The sequence below is a fragment of the Labrus bergylta genome, chromosome 11 (assembly GCF_963930695.1).
Source record: "Labrus bergylta chromosome 11, fLabBer1.1, whole genome shotgun sequence".
In the NCBI taxonomy this organism is placed as follows: Eukaryota; Metazoa; Chordata; class Actinopteri; order Labriformes; family Labridae; genus Labrus; species Labrus bergylta.
In genome coordinates this window covers 9,779,808-9,797,692 of record NC_089205.1, presented here as the reverse complement: position 1 = coordinate 9,797,692, position 17,885 = coordinate 9,779,808, and the positions used below count along the sequence as shown (strand labels likewise).

Below are 17,885 nucleotides of genomic sequence, written 5' to 3'. Positions count from 1 at the left end.
TCTGTAAAAATACGTTTTAACATTCTGTCTTCATGCATGCTTGATCAAAGTGACCTCTCACAGCTCATGTGCTTACGGCCTAAATTAATTAAAAAAAAAAAAAAAAGGTCTATTGTGAGACCTAATCGTGGCCTCTTTGTCAGCGGCCCACTCTTGTCTCCATCAGGTCGAGCTGAAGCATCTTTATTCTCCTCTTCCCTCTCTTAAAGCCCACCAGGGCTCTAAACATAGGCCCGCAGAGCTGCTGACCCACGCAGCTGCTCTCCCGTTGCACTTATCATCTGTTTCCCCGGAGATGCGCATTTTCCATTCATCCCTATAAGAACAGCATGTTTGGCGTATAGGTGCTCAGTGGGTGCTTGGATTTTTAAGACTCTCTGAACCACATTCACATATTTGCCACACACAAAAAAAAACAAATCTAAATTCTCATTAGATTTGACCCTAGAGAATAGACTGAACATATATCTGCTTTTAATCAGAAAATGTGTGTTTTGTGGAGAATTCAAATTCAAATTCACAAATTGTACACTAACTTTAGTGTCTCCTCTCTCTGAATATTTCCCCGAATCGTCATTATGCGTATGTGGGAGCTGGTTACATTTCAGCACGTGTTCATTGCAGTTAAGGGATTAGACGGAGAATTTCCACTCATGAAACCAACGAGATGTGTAAAGTTATACAACCTGAAGATGGTTATTCGACATTAGTGCAACACGATTAAACAAGAGAATCTGCATAGACTCTCCAGCGCGTGTTGCATGCACGTAATTGTGCGTGATTTAGGCGTGAAGAGAAAGAATGGAAAGCCGCAGGTGCCACAGGTGTTTGTTTTTTGTAACACTGCAGTGAATGCATCCTTAATGCACAATAAGTGATCTGAACTACATTACAGTAGACAGTCTGCAGGTTAATGTGAGACACAAAATGAGACAGCTTGAAGACAAACAGAGGGAAATGTGCAGCATTGCTCATCACACATTCAACACGTGGGAGGACACGCAGGGTTATTTTTGCTCATGTAATGTGCCACAGTCTGTGATTTTTACAGTGAGAAGCACAGCAGACTGTAATCTTCTGTACTTCCTCTCTTCCTGCAGTGCGCACTCAGCTCCGATTTCATAACACAACAAAGTTGCGGCAAAGCCACAGCTCATGCAGCCTGATCATCAGCCCCTCTCTGTGTGCCAAATGGTGCTTTGTCCGGTGCTCTAGCGCCACCGAAAGGAAGCCTGTAGTACAGGCAGCAGTGGGAGCTGCGGAGAGCCTGTTGCCTGTGTGTGACTGCAGAGCTGAGAGCGCGTAGATGTGCTGGGAATACACGAGGAGATGGCGATATTTCAAATTCAAGGCAGAATGTTAAAAAGCTGCATACGTTCATGTCTCCTGCTGAGTGCTAGACAAAGGGTGCATACAGTTTAGAAAAAGTGCATTTTTACATAAAACATAATATTCCTCCTGTAAAGTCTAAATCATCATCAAATACTCAGATCCTTACATAATCTCATAAATGCTCTAAATGTCATGCATGCAGCAGAGTGATGCTGGGATGATGCTGTTTTATTTTTGTTGTAGTTTTTGTGTATGTGTTTGTTCTCATTCCCCCTCCCCCTCACCTGTCTGTTCTCATTCTGCTGCAGGTATGTGAGTGGCAGGGGGTGTGGCTGGCTTCTCCCCTCAGGCTCACCTGGCTCCACTCACCTCGTCCACCTGACAATAACAGCCTGGTCCTCTTCACTCCACCACTCTGCGGGATGATTCTGTCTAGTGCTCTAGTACTCTCTTTTAGGGCATCTTGTAGTGACTTTTCTAATTATGTTGAGCTTCCTTTGTGGCATTTTTGTCCTTACCTGTGTTTGTTCTTGTGCTCAGGTATTCTGGTATGAGTTCTTGAAGTATTGCCAAAAAGTTTATTTTTTTCAAACTCCACGCAGTCCATCCTTGAGTCCAAGTGGATGCTTTTTGGAGATGGTAAATGATAAACATACTGCACTAACATTCTCCTTTAGTCTTCTGACCACTCAAAGTGTTCATACACTGATTGCAGAGGATGCTGGGTAGCAATGTGGGGTCCAAGGTCTTGCCCAAGGAAACTTTGACATGTGGACTTCAGGAACTGAGGGATTGAAACACCAACCCTCCGATGAAGAGACGACCACAGAGCGACAGCTGCCACAAAGCATTCCCTTTGGGGATCATGAGATCTTATATTCACAAGTATGAGACAAGGGAGCGAGAGTGCACACAGACCAAGTGCTGGATCAGGTGAGGCAGAACCGTCTGGTGATGCAAACAGTCAAGCAAAGCCGACGCCAGCAATGAGACTGAAGGTGCTTGTCCTTCATATCTGTCCCAGAGTTTCTGTCTGTGCTGACACTGCAGACGAGATGCAGATCTGAATCAAGATCATGCAGACTCATCTTCTCAGAAGAAAAGGCTTTCTGAGCAGAAAATAAGCGTCAGTATCCAGTGGCAGGAGGAGATGTTCTGTTCCTTCAGGACTCAAAAGAAGAGCCAGCAGGTTCTGAGGGGGAAGCAGAGCGCGGTGAGAAAAAGCCGGAGAGCCGTGATGGACAGGAGGATTCTGAAGGAACGGGAGGTAATGAAAAACGACGCAAGTCCAGGTAAGTTTCAGAACCGTTACTTACAAAGTTTGAAAACGTTTTTTTAATCAGAACTTTTTTACCAAAACATTTAGGGATCCGGACCGAGTCAAGACCAAGACATTTAGGGATCTGGACCGAGTCAAGACCAAGACATTTAGGGATCAGGACCCAGTGAAGGCCAAGACATTTAGGGATCCGGGCTGAGTCAAGACCAAAACATTTAGGGATGGGGACCGAGACAAGACCAAGACAGAGGCAGCACAAGTCCACATACACTTGTTTTTATGTCTTGAAATAAGATGTTTATCTGGATTTATCAAGTGAACGAGGAAAATAATAAATGAAAAGAGATATTTGTGACTATAGATGAACATGTCGTTAAGATTTGAGTTTTTGCAGATGCGTCTCCTCCTCTCGTCTTCACCCACTCCCGTTTGTGTGGGGAAGGCGTGTCACTAATTTAGACTGTAACACCGGGAAGGCTGGGACCGGTCTTCATACCAAGACTGATCTCGATTACTACAGCACAACAGTGTAGATGTTTGTCAGGAGTCTCAAAACCCGCCTCAGCTCCAGCTCTCAGCCTGTTGTTAGGTTGACTGAAAGTTAGACTGAGACAGTATTTCCAGCATGGAGACCGCCATCAATGGGACTCCAGCGCCCCCGTGCAGGAACAGACGTCTGACGCCACTCAGGCTATGTCCATTCATATTTTTGGTGTCTCAAAGTACTGAGGACCGTGGAATGATGACAAGGACCCAGAGTGCCGCTTCCTCCGTACCCCTGAGTATGTCGCTCATGCTGTGGAGCTTCACTCCGCCGTCCAACATATCAATGAGTCTTGACTGACTGTGTGTAAAAGACGAGAACAGTCTGATGGCCTCCGGCTCGTCCTAATGAGTACAAGAAGTGTCTGAATCAGGTTTAATAAGGTCCAAACCCCAACAGATGTCCAAAATAATTACCACAATCTGTCACGAGGAGATAAAAATAGGTGATCTTTAAATATTTTGCATTATTAATGGAGTGCTGTAGAAATGTCATCAAACCTCAATTAGCTCTGCGGATATGGAAAAAAAAAAAAGGATCAAAGAATGAAGAGTCTCTACAGCACTCATGTTGTATCACAGGTGAGAGAGTAGTACCCTTTTTATAACCTGAAACCTGATTGGCCGAGACGATGACAGCATCCTGCTGCATGTGATTAAATTGTAATGACCACTAGAATTTAAAGATGAATTTATAAATCTACAAACTGGGACTGATGGAGCGTCTCAGATTATAACTCATCATGTGTAGACGCAGACTCAGAAGCCTGAGGGAAGAGATGAATGTTAGCGACCTAACATGATGCACGCTTACTTCAAAATAGCTTAAAAACGCAGATGAATTATGCATCTCAACACTTGCCCACATCTCACATCATAAGTACAAACATAGATTAAAGGAGCAGTTCCACAACTTGAGGAAACTCAGACTCCTGTGAGATGTTAGACTGATATGGCTTTAATGTTTGTACACTAGATATGAGGCTTCAGCCCACAGGACAGACGGACAGACATTTGGGAAATTCAAAGCATCCAGAAACCGCTTACAGGACACACATGACATGAAACATCTAACGCCCGCTTGCCCCCCACCCTGTATGTCTATATTAACGCAAACCAAGATTCAAAGCAACCCCTACAGAGATGCAAATAAAAAAAATAATTTATCATAAAAAAATCAGGAACATTCACATAACCTGTGCAAGAATAAGAAAAGAAACATAGGGGGCGCCGGTAGCCTAGCGGTTAGTGTGCGTAACCTTGTGTACAGAGGCTTGGTCCTCGAGAGAGCAGACAGACCGGGGTTCAAATCCAACCTGTGGTTACTTTCCTGCATGCCTCTCCCTGGTTTCTGAATCTAGCCACTGTCCTGTCACTAAAATAAAAACATAATAAGACTCAAAAAATCAGACCGGTACACATATGAGTCAACCTTCAGCTGCACAGCAGAATTTATGCAGCAGAGTCTGAATGGAGGCAGGGCATTTTTTGAAGGAGTCTGTGCAAACTTTAGAGGTGCAATTTTGCATTTATATATTATTAGTCAAGATAAACATTAAAGTGTCCAACTGGAGGCTGTCACACATGAACTATCTAGATACTTTCAGGAGGACTGCTCAGGATATTCTTGAGCGTGGTGAGCTGTGTCTGACCACGCCCCTCCCTGGAAGGACTTGGGTGTCTCGGGCTTTCTTGTTTCATGTCCTATTGTTTACGGTGAGAAGGCAGACTCAGAGGGCAGAACAAACACCTAGTTGTGGGAGTGTAACCCACCTGGGGGAGGGGTTACTGCCCTTTGTGATGTCATGAAGGGAAAATCTCCAAACGGCCTGTTTGAGCACACATTTTCTGAAAAGTGGAGCAGGCAAAAGATGGAGAGGATGGACTTTTCTCATCATTGGGGGGTTTGTAGACAGACTAGAGACACATATTAGAGTTAGGTGAAGTGGATTTTTGTATAATATGAATCAAATATGTCAATAAATGTATCAGATGAGCTCAAAGTATCCTGTGGACAATTCAGAGTCTCATATTTGTGAAGATGCGTTTTGAAGAATCAAAGATTTTAGATGTTGTGAAGAAGATAAATATATTTAAACATATGACGTTAAAGCACCAGTAGATGTGTTAAAAAGATGTTAGATGTTGATAAAGTGACAAACCCATTGTTGGATAAAAGCTTTATTGATATGACACCAGGAATCGTCCGCCTGCCAAAGTTAAAACACATTTACACTTGATGGTTCTTATTATGTTCTTATGTCTCTTAAAGGCTGTTTGTCCTCTCCGCTGAAGAGCTGATGGTGCATTCATGTTGTGTTTTTGTAAATAAAATGTTTTGCTAGAGGCAGCACAGCCCTGGTCGGCTTCATCCGCCCTGCTGAGGTGTCTCAGCCCTCTTCCCTTAATGACCCTGACCTCCCTGATTTGGCGAGTTGAGTGAGATCGATGGCGGTCGGGGAGGAAAAGGGATCTTACATCAGCAGGGTAAGTGTTAGCAACACACTGAGGAGGCCACCAAGCAGAGCAGCTGAGCTACGAGCCACCGCCCCGGCTCCGTTTAGGTCATGGTTGACGGTTGATTGGCAGTGCCTCATGTCGGCGCCCACACAGGCGGCGTAGCCCATGGCATGGGCGATGTAGTTCTGCTCGTTGACGCCCTGGAAGAGGTGGGCCATGGGTCCCCGGGCGAGCACTGCTACATCTTCTCCGCTGTGGGTGGTCGACTCTGTGGGGGCGGCAGACAACTGGACGTAGTCTTTAGATTCTGGAAAACAGAGTAGGATAAATAAGCATGAAACATGAGGTATTGTCAGTGATGTCATCCGCTGAAGCCCAAGGATGCCGGTCGACATTCTGTCTCTTCCTTATTTCACATGCAGTTTTTTACAGATAAAGTTAAGAGATATAGAGGCTGATACCGCTTTTCAAACCAGCCTGTAAACATTTTTATTTCTGTCTATTTAATTTGGGACCTACTGGAAGTTTCGGGACTTTAAAAGCCTCAAGTGGCTACTGAAGGAACTGCAGTACTTTGGATTTATATAGTCCTCTGACTGGATTTTACTGTTCTGGTTTGTTCTGGTTGACTCGGGACGTTTCTTGGGGAGCTGGTGTGTTTCCTCCAGCCAATGACAGCGCAGAAGGTGAGTTTGGGGGACGCTATCCAAACCGGTGAATATGACGGACGTGGATGTAGCAGCAAAGAAGAGAATATATAATCACAGTGAGGAGAAACACCAAGTGGATAAAAGTTCATTCTAAAAAGAGGGTGAACCTTGTGTTGTCTTTTACCCGTGGACGTGGAGTTGTTCTGCTTCCTGTTGGACAGGCAGGTGACAAACATGAATGATTTTGTCTTTAAGTCTTTCTCTTTCTTGGTTTATAAATCAGAAGAGTGGAAATGAAATCCAAACAAATGCCAGAGAACGAGAAAGATCAACGAATCATATCAGAGGGAAAGGTTAGACTGTATTACAAACATGGATCGAATCGAAATGAAAAAGGAAGTAACCATGTTTACTTCATTTAGGTTATGTCTACAGGGTCCTGTGAGGGAAACACTTACTAGTGTTGACATTGCGGATGTCTGGACGAGTCCCGTTTCGGATTTTGTGCCCTGGTCCGTTTCCATACATCAGTGTTGTGTACGGCAAAAAGTCTGATCCCCACAACGGAGATTTACCTGAAAGAAAAATACAGGTTCGACTATCAGACACTACCTTTTAGTTTTCCTGCTTCATTTATTGACACACACAGACACACACACACACACACACACACACACAGACAGACAGACACACTCTCATGAGGGAGGGTCTCTGGATCCTCGGGGTGTTGCAGGAGGTCTACAGCTTGTTGAGTATCTCTGTGTTTCTCTCCAGATGAGCCATTAGCCTGGCATGCCACCTCCCTGATGAAGAGCTCAGAGTTTCACAAGCACATTAATCACTGCTGTACCGCTGGGACGAGGAGGAGGAGGGGGGGAGGGGTTGAGGAGGAGGAGGAAGAGGGAGTGGAGGAGGAGGAGGGGGGTAAAATAAGGATAGGACAAGACAGAGAGAGTAGCGAGGTGGAAACACAGGATGTAACAAAGGCTCGATCGATACAGTTTTGTGGGCTGATACAGATGTGTGAATAATGTGGAGGAGAACATGCCTCGGACACAGTGAGAGAATCATTTAGATTTCCTTTTAGAAACACAAACCATACAAGAAACAAATCCGGTTAAAGCTTTACTCCCGATTCATACGTCTGCGCTGAATCTACACAGCTACGCCACACGTGTGCATTGGTGCGTCGGCGTAGCTCTGCAATACTCCGACTAAAACACCAGTTGACGGTGAAATTTTTTAGGCCATTTTCACGCCCCCTCCTCTCTCCCCCCTCCTCTCTCTCCCCCCGCTGGTCTGCGTTCACATCAGGAACATCGTTCTGTACCCGGGAACACCTGCATATGTACACAGTCCGATCCAGCAGGGGGCAGTATGCACGTAGTCAGTTTGCAAGAAGCAGAAAGAGGAAAAAGTAACCATGGCAACCACTGTGCAGCTCAGAGGATGAAACAGGCCCGTGCTGCGCAGATATGACGGTTTTTGAAGCACCAGGAGACGTTTAGAAGTACGTCCACTTCCTCGTTTGAGCACAGTTGCGTTCACATCTTCGTCGGACTGTACTTAAGTACACATGAATCGTGCACGAGAACACCTCTTCAAGCGGATTCGGGTAAAGTACCAGAGTCCTGCAAGTTTGTGTTCACACTGAGCAAATGAACCAGACTTTGGGGTCAGGTCTAGTGGGATCTGGGTCAGTGTCCACAGTGTGAAACCACTCTTAGTTACTTCGCCAGTTTTTGGTTCCTCCACATTCTCTGTTTGTTTGTTTACAGGAAACCATGGCAACGGAAACTGAGCGTATTATGATGGAGATGCAGATGATTAATATTAAGCAGCAGTTGAAGTAGAAAAGAGAAGAGATGAAATGTAAGACCACTGAATCAGCTGAGTCAGATGTTGTGAATGCAGGAAATACGATACTACTCAGGAGACCAATCACAGGGCTTGTAGTCTGCGTTGGTTCGGATTTTGTGCGTTGGTACGACGTACGCTTCAAGGCAGAAGTTTGAATCAGGCTTTAGATTATTCATATATGTAATATGATCCATGTTAGGGATATTATGGATTATTTCAGTCCCATGTCAGATGGAAAGTTTCAGAAGGGTCCAAAACTACAGCACACAGCTCAGTGTGCAACCAGTGAATCACTGAGTAACCCCTCCTGTCCCTGCAGCTGGTTCATCTCAGGTCTGAAGCCCTCAGGTAAAGGACGGGGAACAGTGAGTGAGACGAGACGGAGAGCTGAAGGAACAAAAGTAAAGGAGTAAGTCAGGTCTATAAAGGGACGATCCAAAGGGAGATTAACAGGCAGGGGAGATCGACAGAGCGAGGAGGACTTCGAGAGAATAATGAAAGAGAGGGAGGGGGGGGGGAGTGAGAGAGAGCGGTGTCGGTGTTGATGGTCAGAGATGGGCAGCAGGAGGAGAAAACGAGGAGGAATCGAGGGACTGAAATAGAAAGGCGAGGGGGAGAGAGGCTGCCAGTTATACGTGTTTACCCGGGCTGTAATTGCAGAGGAGAGAAAGCAGGGAAATGTCAAGCTGCTGGTGGAAGACGAACACTGAAGCAGAGAGAGGGCAGGCATGACACACACACACACAAACACACACACACACACACACACACACACACACACACACACACACACACACACACAGGAACAGACAAAAACACAACTGGAGGTGGGAAAGAAAATCACCGTGCCTCAAAAGGAGTTTGTCTGCAGGTTCAAATCAAATTAGACATTTTTGATATCAAACACTTTTTTGAGGGGTCTTACTCCGTACAGGAAGTGATGGCATAATTACCCAGAATGCTCTGCCCTCTAAATGGGAATCCATTGAGGGTAAAAGGGTGCGAGTGGTCAGCCATCACTATGGTGAGCGTTTCCTGCTCCTTGGTGAGTTCGAGGCCTTTGGCGATGGCGTTGTCCAATGCAACCGTCTCGTGGAGCGCCATGTACGCTCTGCCATCATGATGAGCCTGGTCAATACGGCCACCTGACCACAGAGAGGGGGGGGGGGGTTAATGAGATGATCAAGTAATGGTTTCTGATGCTTCTTGGAACAATAAGGGAGGGATGACAACTGATCTTTAAGCTGGAGTCAGCAGCTTCTTCCTTCAAAATAAAATACAGAATTATGTAGGGACCTTCAAAATAAAATGCTTCTCCTAAAGTGAAGCTGCTCTATCGTCCCTTCTGGGCCTCCGTACATGTGTGGTGGTGACTGTGTCTGCAGAGATTCTGTCCTCTGACTGGATTTTACTGTTCTGGTTTGTTCTGGTTGACTCGGGACATTTCTGGGCGGAGCTGGTGTGTTTCCTCCAGCCAATGACAGCGCAGCAGGTGAGTTTAGGAGAGGATACAATTCAGTGATTGGACGAGATTCAACACAGCGAATATGACTGACGTGGACGTAGCAGCAAAGAAAATAAAATATAATCACAGTGAGGAGAAACACCAAGCGGATAAAGCTCGTTCTAAAACGAGGGTGAACCTTGTGTTGTCTTTTACTCGTGGACGTGGAGTTGTTCTGCTTCCTGTTGGACAGGCAGGTGACAAACACCGGCGGTTAGCTTGTGCTAGCATGTGTTAGCTTGCAGTGTAGGTACAAGCAGTAAACGCACACACTACGTCCTGCAGGGGGCGGGGCTTCTGGGGGCGATGAGGCCAGGAGAAGGGGCCCAGTTTGAATGTTTACAAACATTTCTACTGACTCCATCTTTGTTTTTAAGGATGAAAAGTTCTCCTTTCTTTAAATGTTATGATGAAAGTTTCGTTCAAATCAACTCTCCGATCTCTGTGTTTTTAATCACTAAATACTGAACATGACAAAGAGACCTGAGCCTCAGTCTTCAAACGCTCTTACAAAGATTAGCATTTCAGATAAAACTCGCTTCTGCAGAGATCCTCAGTCTTGCTGCAGGAGTCATCTTGTATATCTCTGCTCCTGGCCTCTCTATCCCCCGTATTAGGAAGTGAAGTAGACTTTGGGTTATTACATTGTGAGCTGTCAGTGATTGGGTGCACCATATGCTTGCGTCTATTTATACATTTGCCTGTTATTTTAAAAGTCATTGTGAAGACACTCAGTAGTGCCGTGAAGTCCCCCGACGGCTGCCTCAGATTAAAGGAGAGATGGATGAGGCGGCCGAGCAAACACACTGCGGCAAACTCATTGAGCTGTATGCGGAATCAATGTCAAATAAGTGGATCCACTGCAGCTACACACTGCTCCACAACGTGCTGTGCTGTTGAATGTTGTTGCTACAGCACACACCATGACGATTAACTCCAAGAAAAACCTCAATATCAGTGCTGCATGGCGTTATAGACGCTCCTACTAACTTTGTAAAGACCAACAATCACCAGCGTGTTCATTTAATTGCCACTTGGGACCACATCAACAGAATCAATGCTTCCATTGATCCAGTGTGACCTGCCACGTGTTTTTCCACCTATTTTTAGAAGAAGCACCACCTCTCTGGGGATTTCATTACCCAACCTTTGTCTGATTAGGTGAGGGGGAGTGTGAGGAAGGTGGGCCAAGCTGTTTTCCTCACCCTCCACTAATAGGAAGAAGCCTTTAGGGTTTTTCTGGAGGATGCGGATGGCCTTTTCTGTAGTCTCAATGATGGATGGGTCCATTCTTGGATCCCTCTCCGCCTCGTAGCGCAGATCACCTGGTTCAAACAGAGCTGGGGATAGAAAAGATGCAAAAATCATTTTATTTTCCGATGTAGGGATACAGTCATCAGTTTCATCCGCCCACAGTGGACGTGCAGCAGAAGAGGGGAAGTCCAATCCTCCTCCTCCTACTACTAAAGCTATTTTCTGCACACGAGCAATTCAAGTCTCTGTACACTCTGCAGCATCAGGGAGCACAAAGTCCAAAAGAAGGACTCGTTACATTTCCTTTAACCCGTCACACATGACGAGAAAGACACAGATTTGACAGATATAATGAAACTGTAAATGAAGCCTGCTGTGCATCAAACAACAAGTGAAACATCACATACAGGAAATACTGGAGCATTTAGAAACTAAATATTAAAGAGCCTAAACCTAAATGTTGGATTTATAAAGCATGTTGACGTAAACCAAACTGTGTCCTGACCACAGATTTGACAAGCAGCCTCATCTGTAGGTCATTAACAGCAGCTGAAGGAAAACCTGAGAAGAGTTTGAAGGACTGACATCACGGGTAAAAAAGAGACAAGTAAGCAGAACCAAGGCTGAGCTCTGGGAGAGCGTTACCTTCACGATTCTTTCTGAGGAGGAGAAGAAGCGCAAAACACTCACCCATGAGGTAGTCCGTAGTTTCAGGGTCGACAGCATCAAAATCGTTTTTATTCCACACGTAGCGGGCGACCTGTGTGATACCCAGCACATACAGATTTACACACTGAGTGGGAGGAAGGGGGTCAAAGTGTTTGTTTACTGCATGAGTCACTTTCTGTTTGCTATGTTTTCCTTGATTATGTTCAATTCAGTCAAGAAAAATGTGTTTTTACAATCATTTTATATTTGACGTTATGGCTCTGCTCTGGGATCTCCTGCCCGTCTACGTGCTTAGGCTACGTGGAGAGCATCAGGAAGGAGCAGCATGCATTCCTTCACTTCCTGTTCATACGTGGAAAGACTAAGGCGTGGATGACATTAAGTCAGAAAGCATTAAGGAGGAGCTGGGGTGGAGGAGCTGGGGTGGAGGAGCGGTATGCAGAGAGAGCAGCTTAAATAAGGCGGCATGAGTGCAATTAGCCAATAGGATGCTTTGAATCAAATCAGCTGGCCATCAGCTAATGAGGGCTTACATGAGATCAGCTGTTCTCAAAAACAGTGGCATGAACAATTCTGATCATGCTCCACAGTTCCCAGCATTTCATTTAAAAACTGTAGCTCTTTAGAGAGAGCGATGTTGACACTCAAGTCTTGGGATTTAAAAGTGAAACATTTGTTTTCAGTATGAAATCAAATACCGTCTACTTATCATCCTGCATGAATTCCCCCCATGGGCACATGTTGAAGGATCACTTTGTCATTATTAGGTCTCAAGGTGATGTTGTCCTGTGTGAGTACGGCTCAATGTTACCACCATGTGTTGTTAATTTAGGATTGGGATCCAGCCAGCTTGAGCAGCGAGGTAACAAAGCTCTCAAAGTAGGCTGCAGCAGAAGCAAAGCTTTTACTCTGCGTGTAGTTAGTAGTTTCACACATTGCTGCGTTTGCAATTTTGCAACCTCGGTTTTAGCTCACACTCCACCCTGAAGAAGCTGCTCTACTTAAAGGTCACATACCGTTCTGTAAAACACACTTCACCATATTTCTCTAACACTAATATGTGTCTTTAGTCTGTCTACAAACCCCCCAATGATGAGAAAAGTCCATCCTCTCCGTCTTTTGCCTGCTCCACTTTTCAGAAAATGTGTGCTCAAACAGGCCGTTTGGAGACTTTCCCATCATGACATCACAAAGGGCAGTAACCCCTCCCCCAGGTGGGTTACACTCCCACAACTAGTTGTTTGTTCTGCCCTCTGAGTCTGCCTTCTCACAGTAAACAATAGGACATGGAGCGAGAAAGCCAGAGACACCCAAGCCCTTCCAGAGAGGGGGCGTGGTCAGACACAGCTCATTTACATTTAAAGGTACAGACACAGAAACAGCCTGTTCTGAGCAGGGCTGAAAGCAAGTTTATAGACATGATCAAATACAGGATCAGAGCGGATTTAGAACACAAAACTACACACACATGTTTTGGGGAGCTCTGAGACTGGTTGAAGAGGAGGAGAATATGTGACCTTTCAGAGCGTTTCCTCTGCTCCGACAGAAGAATTACCTTTTCTCGTTTCATGTTCTTCCACTCTTCAATGAGGTTGCGTCCATCTCTTCTTTTGCCCCTGGAGGAGAAATCTGCAGGGTATTCTGGGTCCTTGGTGTACTGAGGGGTCATGTACTTTCTACCCCCGCCAATGATCACCTGGAAACACACACAGTGGCACACACAAGGATGTTTAAATATGATGTCATCGTTTTAAAACAACGTTGTATGTGTGGAGGGCTTTTGTTTTGAAGGACCTCACATCTATGTCTGTGTTGTTGAGGAGCTGGGAGGAGATGTCAGTGCAGCCATCCTTCTTGGCACCTGCAGGCACGTCGGCGTCACTGTACCACTTCCTGCTGGCGCTGTGGGCGTAGCTGGTTGCGGGGGTGGCGTGTTGCACCCGTGTGGTCGTCACAATGCCGACAGACTTGCCTACAAGATTGTTTTATGTCAGACTTAATATGTTGTAGAAATGCATAACGCTATATGTACTTAAGCCTGTGATTGGCTGTCGTGCTGGAAGCAACAGGCTGCAATGATTTTCACTGTTTGTCTCACAATTCTACAAACATTTTAATTAAGTACGTTGATATTCAAACTCAATCAAGTATTTTTTGTCTGCACAGTATGAATTTAAATTCTCAGCTCTTTGTGCATCCTGTTATACAAATATTTAATATTATGTCCCACCATAAATAAGAAATCACACTTTATGTTGACAATTTGAGGACACCGTCTTTGCCATTGGACCTTTAAAGGAGCAATATGTAACTCTGACACCTCGTGTTTAAAATGGGTACTGCAGTCTGAATTAAAAACATCATAGAGATCTGTCTCCCCCCCTCCCCCCCTCCCCCCCTCCTCTCTGGAGTCGATGCTCACGCAGGTTGCCATGTGGTGGACACTGAAGCTTCAGTGTTTATCCAGCTCTGCATCGGTCTGTAAAACTTTCTGCGTTCTAACCTCTCTCCATTTTTCAAAATCATCTCCAATATTGATCCTAGTTTGAGCACATTTCTGCTCGTGGAGCTTATTAGAAACATGCAGAGGCTTTTTAGGTCGAGTACAATCACTTTTATCTGAACCAGTTCTCTTGCCCGCTTCCATCACTGCAACACCTGTTGGTTTGACCTGATAACTGCTCTCATGTCTGGCAAACCGAGGGGCGTCCAAAACGGCCTTGTGGGGGTGTCTTAAAACCGCCTACCTTCTCTGGTCCAAACAAATCCAGAGCATTCAGGACCAGAATCTAAAGTTAGAAGGAGGACATACTGGCTGCTGCATTGTTGTCAGAGAAGCCAGCACGTCAACATAGCATGTTTCCTTAATGTCTGATCATATAGTAAGCTCACTTTACCATTTCACTCACTACACATCTCACTGATTGGACCTTTAATGATGTGTGTGTTTTATTTGCTCAAAGACTAAAAAAAAAATTGTATTATGTAACCCACATTAACACACCTGATTGTCAGTTCTCAAAGTGCTTTATTGGGGTCAGGGGTCATGTGTTGTGTCACAGAAACATGATAAGCTGGGAGGAGTTCCCCTGTGCAGCACATTATCCTGCAGTGTAACCTGCAGCCTGCGCAGGCTGCTGGTGCTCTCAGCTCCCCGGTGGCTGCTGTAATATTGCTCAGACGAGACTCCGCTGCTCGCAGCAGAGCGCTCAGCTGTAAAATCAGGGTTTTGCAGAGGCTGTATGAAACTCGAGGGATTTTCTTTTGTCGAGAGCCTGAGTTAAACTGTGACGCCGCAGGGCAGAGTGAGGTATCAGCCTGCTAGCTGACATCCATTTGTTGCTCGGATTGAAGACGTCTGCCATTATTTTCCTTTCAGTTTTATTCTGTGCTGCCATTGGTCAGAAATTAAACCTTTGGAGTCGAATAAGAGTCTCTCTCTACTGCAGACAGTTACTAAGAGAGTCATTCATTTGCACCTCTCTCTCTCTCTCTCTCTCTTGTCCTCTCGCACCCTCACCCTTTTTCTCTGGAAGATGCTGCGCCTCTCCTTTATTTCACTTCAGAATCTTGTTTGAAAAACTTTCACCAATAAGAGGATCAGTAATAAGATCATAGTTCATTCATTAACAGTGATTCAATCTCTAAGCCTGCGGACTTATTTACACATTACACCCTGTAACAGGCTGTAGTACAAAGGTTACCATGGTTACCATGCCCTTGTGCTTTTAAAAAAAAAGACAAGGGCACGTAAAGAAGTTTAATTGTATCATTGTATCCTTGAAATTAATTTGTCTGTGTTTTATTTTAATTCTGTGAGGAGTTTCTCTCTTTAATGATGTCTCTTGGGTGTCTGAAGTTTTATTTTTGATGTATTTTTAAAAACTATCAGGGGACAGGCATTGCAAATGAGCCATAAAGCTATAAATGCTGACCTATTTGTTTTTTTGAACCAGGCTGTAAACATGTTAATCTCTAAAAATCACTGTAAAAACAAGCTTTTTTGAATGGGTGTGTATGTGACTTCTTGTGCTTCTGCAGCCAGCCTCTAGTGGACACTTGAGGAACTGCATGATTTTAAACTTCATCACCAGCTTCATATTTCAACACTGGAGGTTGCTGCTTGGATTCAGCAGAGCGTGTTTGTGTCGTGTGGTGGTCTTACCAGCGTCTTTGGCCCACTTCAGGATGGATGTGACCTCGTTGCCCTTCTGAGTCTTGCAGATGCCGTTGCGAGCCGCAGCGTTCACACCGATGACGTTCAGGTTGGTTTTCACTCCACACAGGTACGCTGTGGCTGTGGCTGCGCTGTCTGCAATCTGGAAGTCCACACTGTAGGTCTGCACACACACACACAGATCATGTGGGGGGTTATAACAACTATATCCTGCAACTGCAGCACTACCGGTTCGACTTTAGTGCATGAAATGAAGCCACTTCCTACTCTTTTTTGCTCGCCATAAGGGTGTTGTATGGAGGAGAAAAGTTAGGACCCATACCAGGACTGACAGGGACCCTAAAATATTCAAACCTCAGTTCATTCTTTTTCAAATATGAAACTATATTCATGTTTCATGGGACTCCTGATCCCTGCTAGCCAGTATATTCATTTATATAAAGGCAAATGTGTCGGACTCAGTACCTAATCGGCTATCTTGAATAGTTTAATCATGCTTGGTCCTTTTAAAGTCATGCCTTCTCCCTTAAGACCCCTCCACCCTCACCGAACAGGAAAAACCCACAACTCAGGAGGATTACACCTTTCTAAATCCAAACTTGCTATATATTATATTACTATAAATATGCTCTTTGTTAGTGATTAACATGTACATGCAGCAGGTTGTTCATCAGGATATTATTATCGCACCAGGTGTCCCATCCCTGTGTTCAGGTAACTGTCTTGGTATCCTCCGTAGTGTGTGAGCGTGTTACCTTTGCTAGTCCCACGTGAGGGAAGGTGTCCATGGTCATCACTGTCTCCTCTCCTGTCTGGTTCTGAAGCTGTCCCTTGAGGATACGAGCCGCTGTGTAGGTTGTGATTCCCATACCTGATGCACACAACACAACACACACACACGCACACACACACACACACACACACACACACACACACACACACACACACACACACACACTACTTTTAGCCTCTACTCTTACATCATGTCTATCTGCAGAGGGGTCTCGATGCAAACATCAAAGTCTCATTGTGCTTTGCTCCTTTCTTTTTCTTTCACTTTGATGAATCAGACGGAAAATGGGGGAGAAAAGCCCTAATTATACCTAACCAGGTCAGAGCCTAATTCCTGCCTCTTAGCCTTTCAGACACTCCAGACCAGAGTGTCATTAGAGGGAGATGTTGACCAGTTGTGTAACCTACCATCGCCGAGGAAAAACAGGATGTTCTTGGCCACATTGGTGTTGAGTTTACGGTCCAACGCTGACTGCAGAGTCTGTCGGGCCTGAGACCTCCAGAACTCGGGGTTCTCCTCCTCAACTATGGACACACAGATCAGATCAGGTATGGTGGAACATCTTTGTATGATCGGTGAAAAAAAAGCTATAGTTATGCTGTTTGTTTTCTCTAAACGTCAGGACAAGTCAAATACATCTTTGGTGAAGCAGTGAGTGTTGTTTGAAACGTGCAGATTAAAGCACAGCTAAAGCTTTTAGTACATCATGTATCCGAGTGCAGGTGCGAGATCTCTTTGAACACACTCGGTGCATCCTGCAGAGATCAGTGTGAGCAGAACATCAACACACTGCTCTTTGGTGGGGCCTTTTGGGACTTGAATGTGTGTGTGTGTGTGTGTGTGTGTGTGTGTCTGTGCATGTTTGTTTGCTTGCTGCCAAGCCTCTTTCACATGCTCTCTTATCTGCTCCAGCTGATCATCGTCTCTGTGCTGTAACAGCCAGTTTGATACAGCAGTCCACTTCAACGCTGATAGCAGCCGGTTGCATAACTTTGCAAGAACCGAGTGTGCTGCTTTGAAAAAGTTTGCAGGCAAAACAAATGCAAAGTGTGCAATAGGTGTGAAGTTCTGTAAAGGATGACGCTGGAGTTAAGAAGAAGAAGAGAGGAATCTGAAGTGAGGGCGAAAGACAGAGAGGAGAGCGTCCGCCTTGAATGATCAGTGATTATTTTAAAAACAGAAAAAACTGACGAGAAGTCTGACTGAATTAAAAAGATCATGATTTCATAGTTAAGTTAAATTTTTATCTTAATTTTAGTTTGGGTTTGAAGGACTTGGAAGTTATCTTTTGTTCTTGTTTATTTCAGTGTTTAGAATTCACCTCCTGTTTTATTTTGCAATAATCCTCAGAATACCTTCCCTCT

The 17,885-nt window shown here is 44.9% G+C and overlaps 1 protein-coding gene and 1 long non-coding RNA gene across 2 annotated transcripts in view; one reads left to right on the top strand and one right to left on the bottom strand.

The window, feature by feature from the left end:
* Positions 1-566: 566 nt before the first annotated feature.
* On the top strand, positions 567-2,977 carry LOC136180528 (uncharacterized). The gene is made up of 2 exons (XR_010667147.1): positions 567-2,624; positions 2,699-2,977. It is a non-coding gene; the product is annotated as an uncharacterized lncRNA (long non-coding RNA).
* Positions 2,978-5,319: 2,342 nt separating this feature from the next.
* Positions 5,320-17,885, bottom strand: part of alp3 (alkaline phosphatase 3) — a 13,989-nt gene continuing 1,423 nt past the window's right edge. Inside the window, exons 2-11 of the mRNA XM_020636888.3 lie at positions 16,929-17,045; positions 16,484-16,599; positions 15,717-15,891; positions 13,351-13,523; positions 13,107-13,247; positions 11,573-11,642; positions 10,834-10,968; positions 9,078-9,269; positions 6,723-6,839; positions 5,320-5,921 (exon numbers count right to left, since the gene is read on the bottom strand). Of these exons, the coding sequence (XP_020492544.2) occupies positions 5,629-5,921; positions 6,723-6,839; positions 9,078-9,269; positions 10,834-10,968; positions 11,573-11,642; positions 13,107-13,247; positions 13,351-13,523; positions 15,717-15,891; positions 16,484-16,599; positions 16,929-17,045 (1,529 nt within the window). The 3' untranslated portion in view covers positions 5,320-5,628. The remainder of the gene's footprint in view (positions 5,922-6,722; positions 6,840-9,077; positions 9,270-10,833; positions 10,969-11,572; positions 11,643-13,106; positions 13,248-13,350; positions 13,524-15,716; positions 15,892-16,483; positions 16,600-16,928; positions 17,046-17,885) is intronic.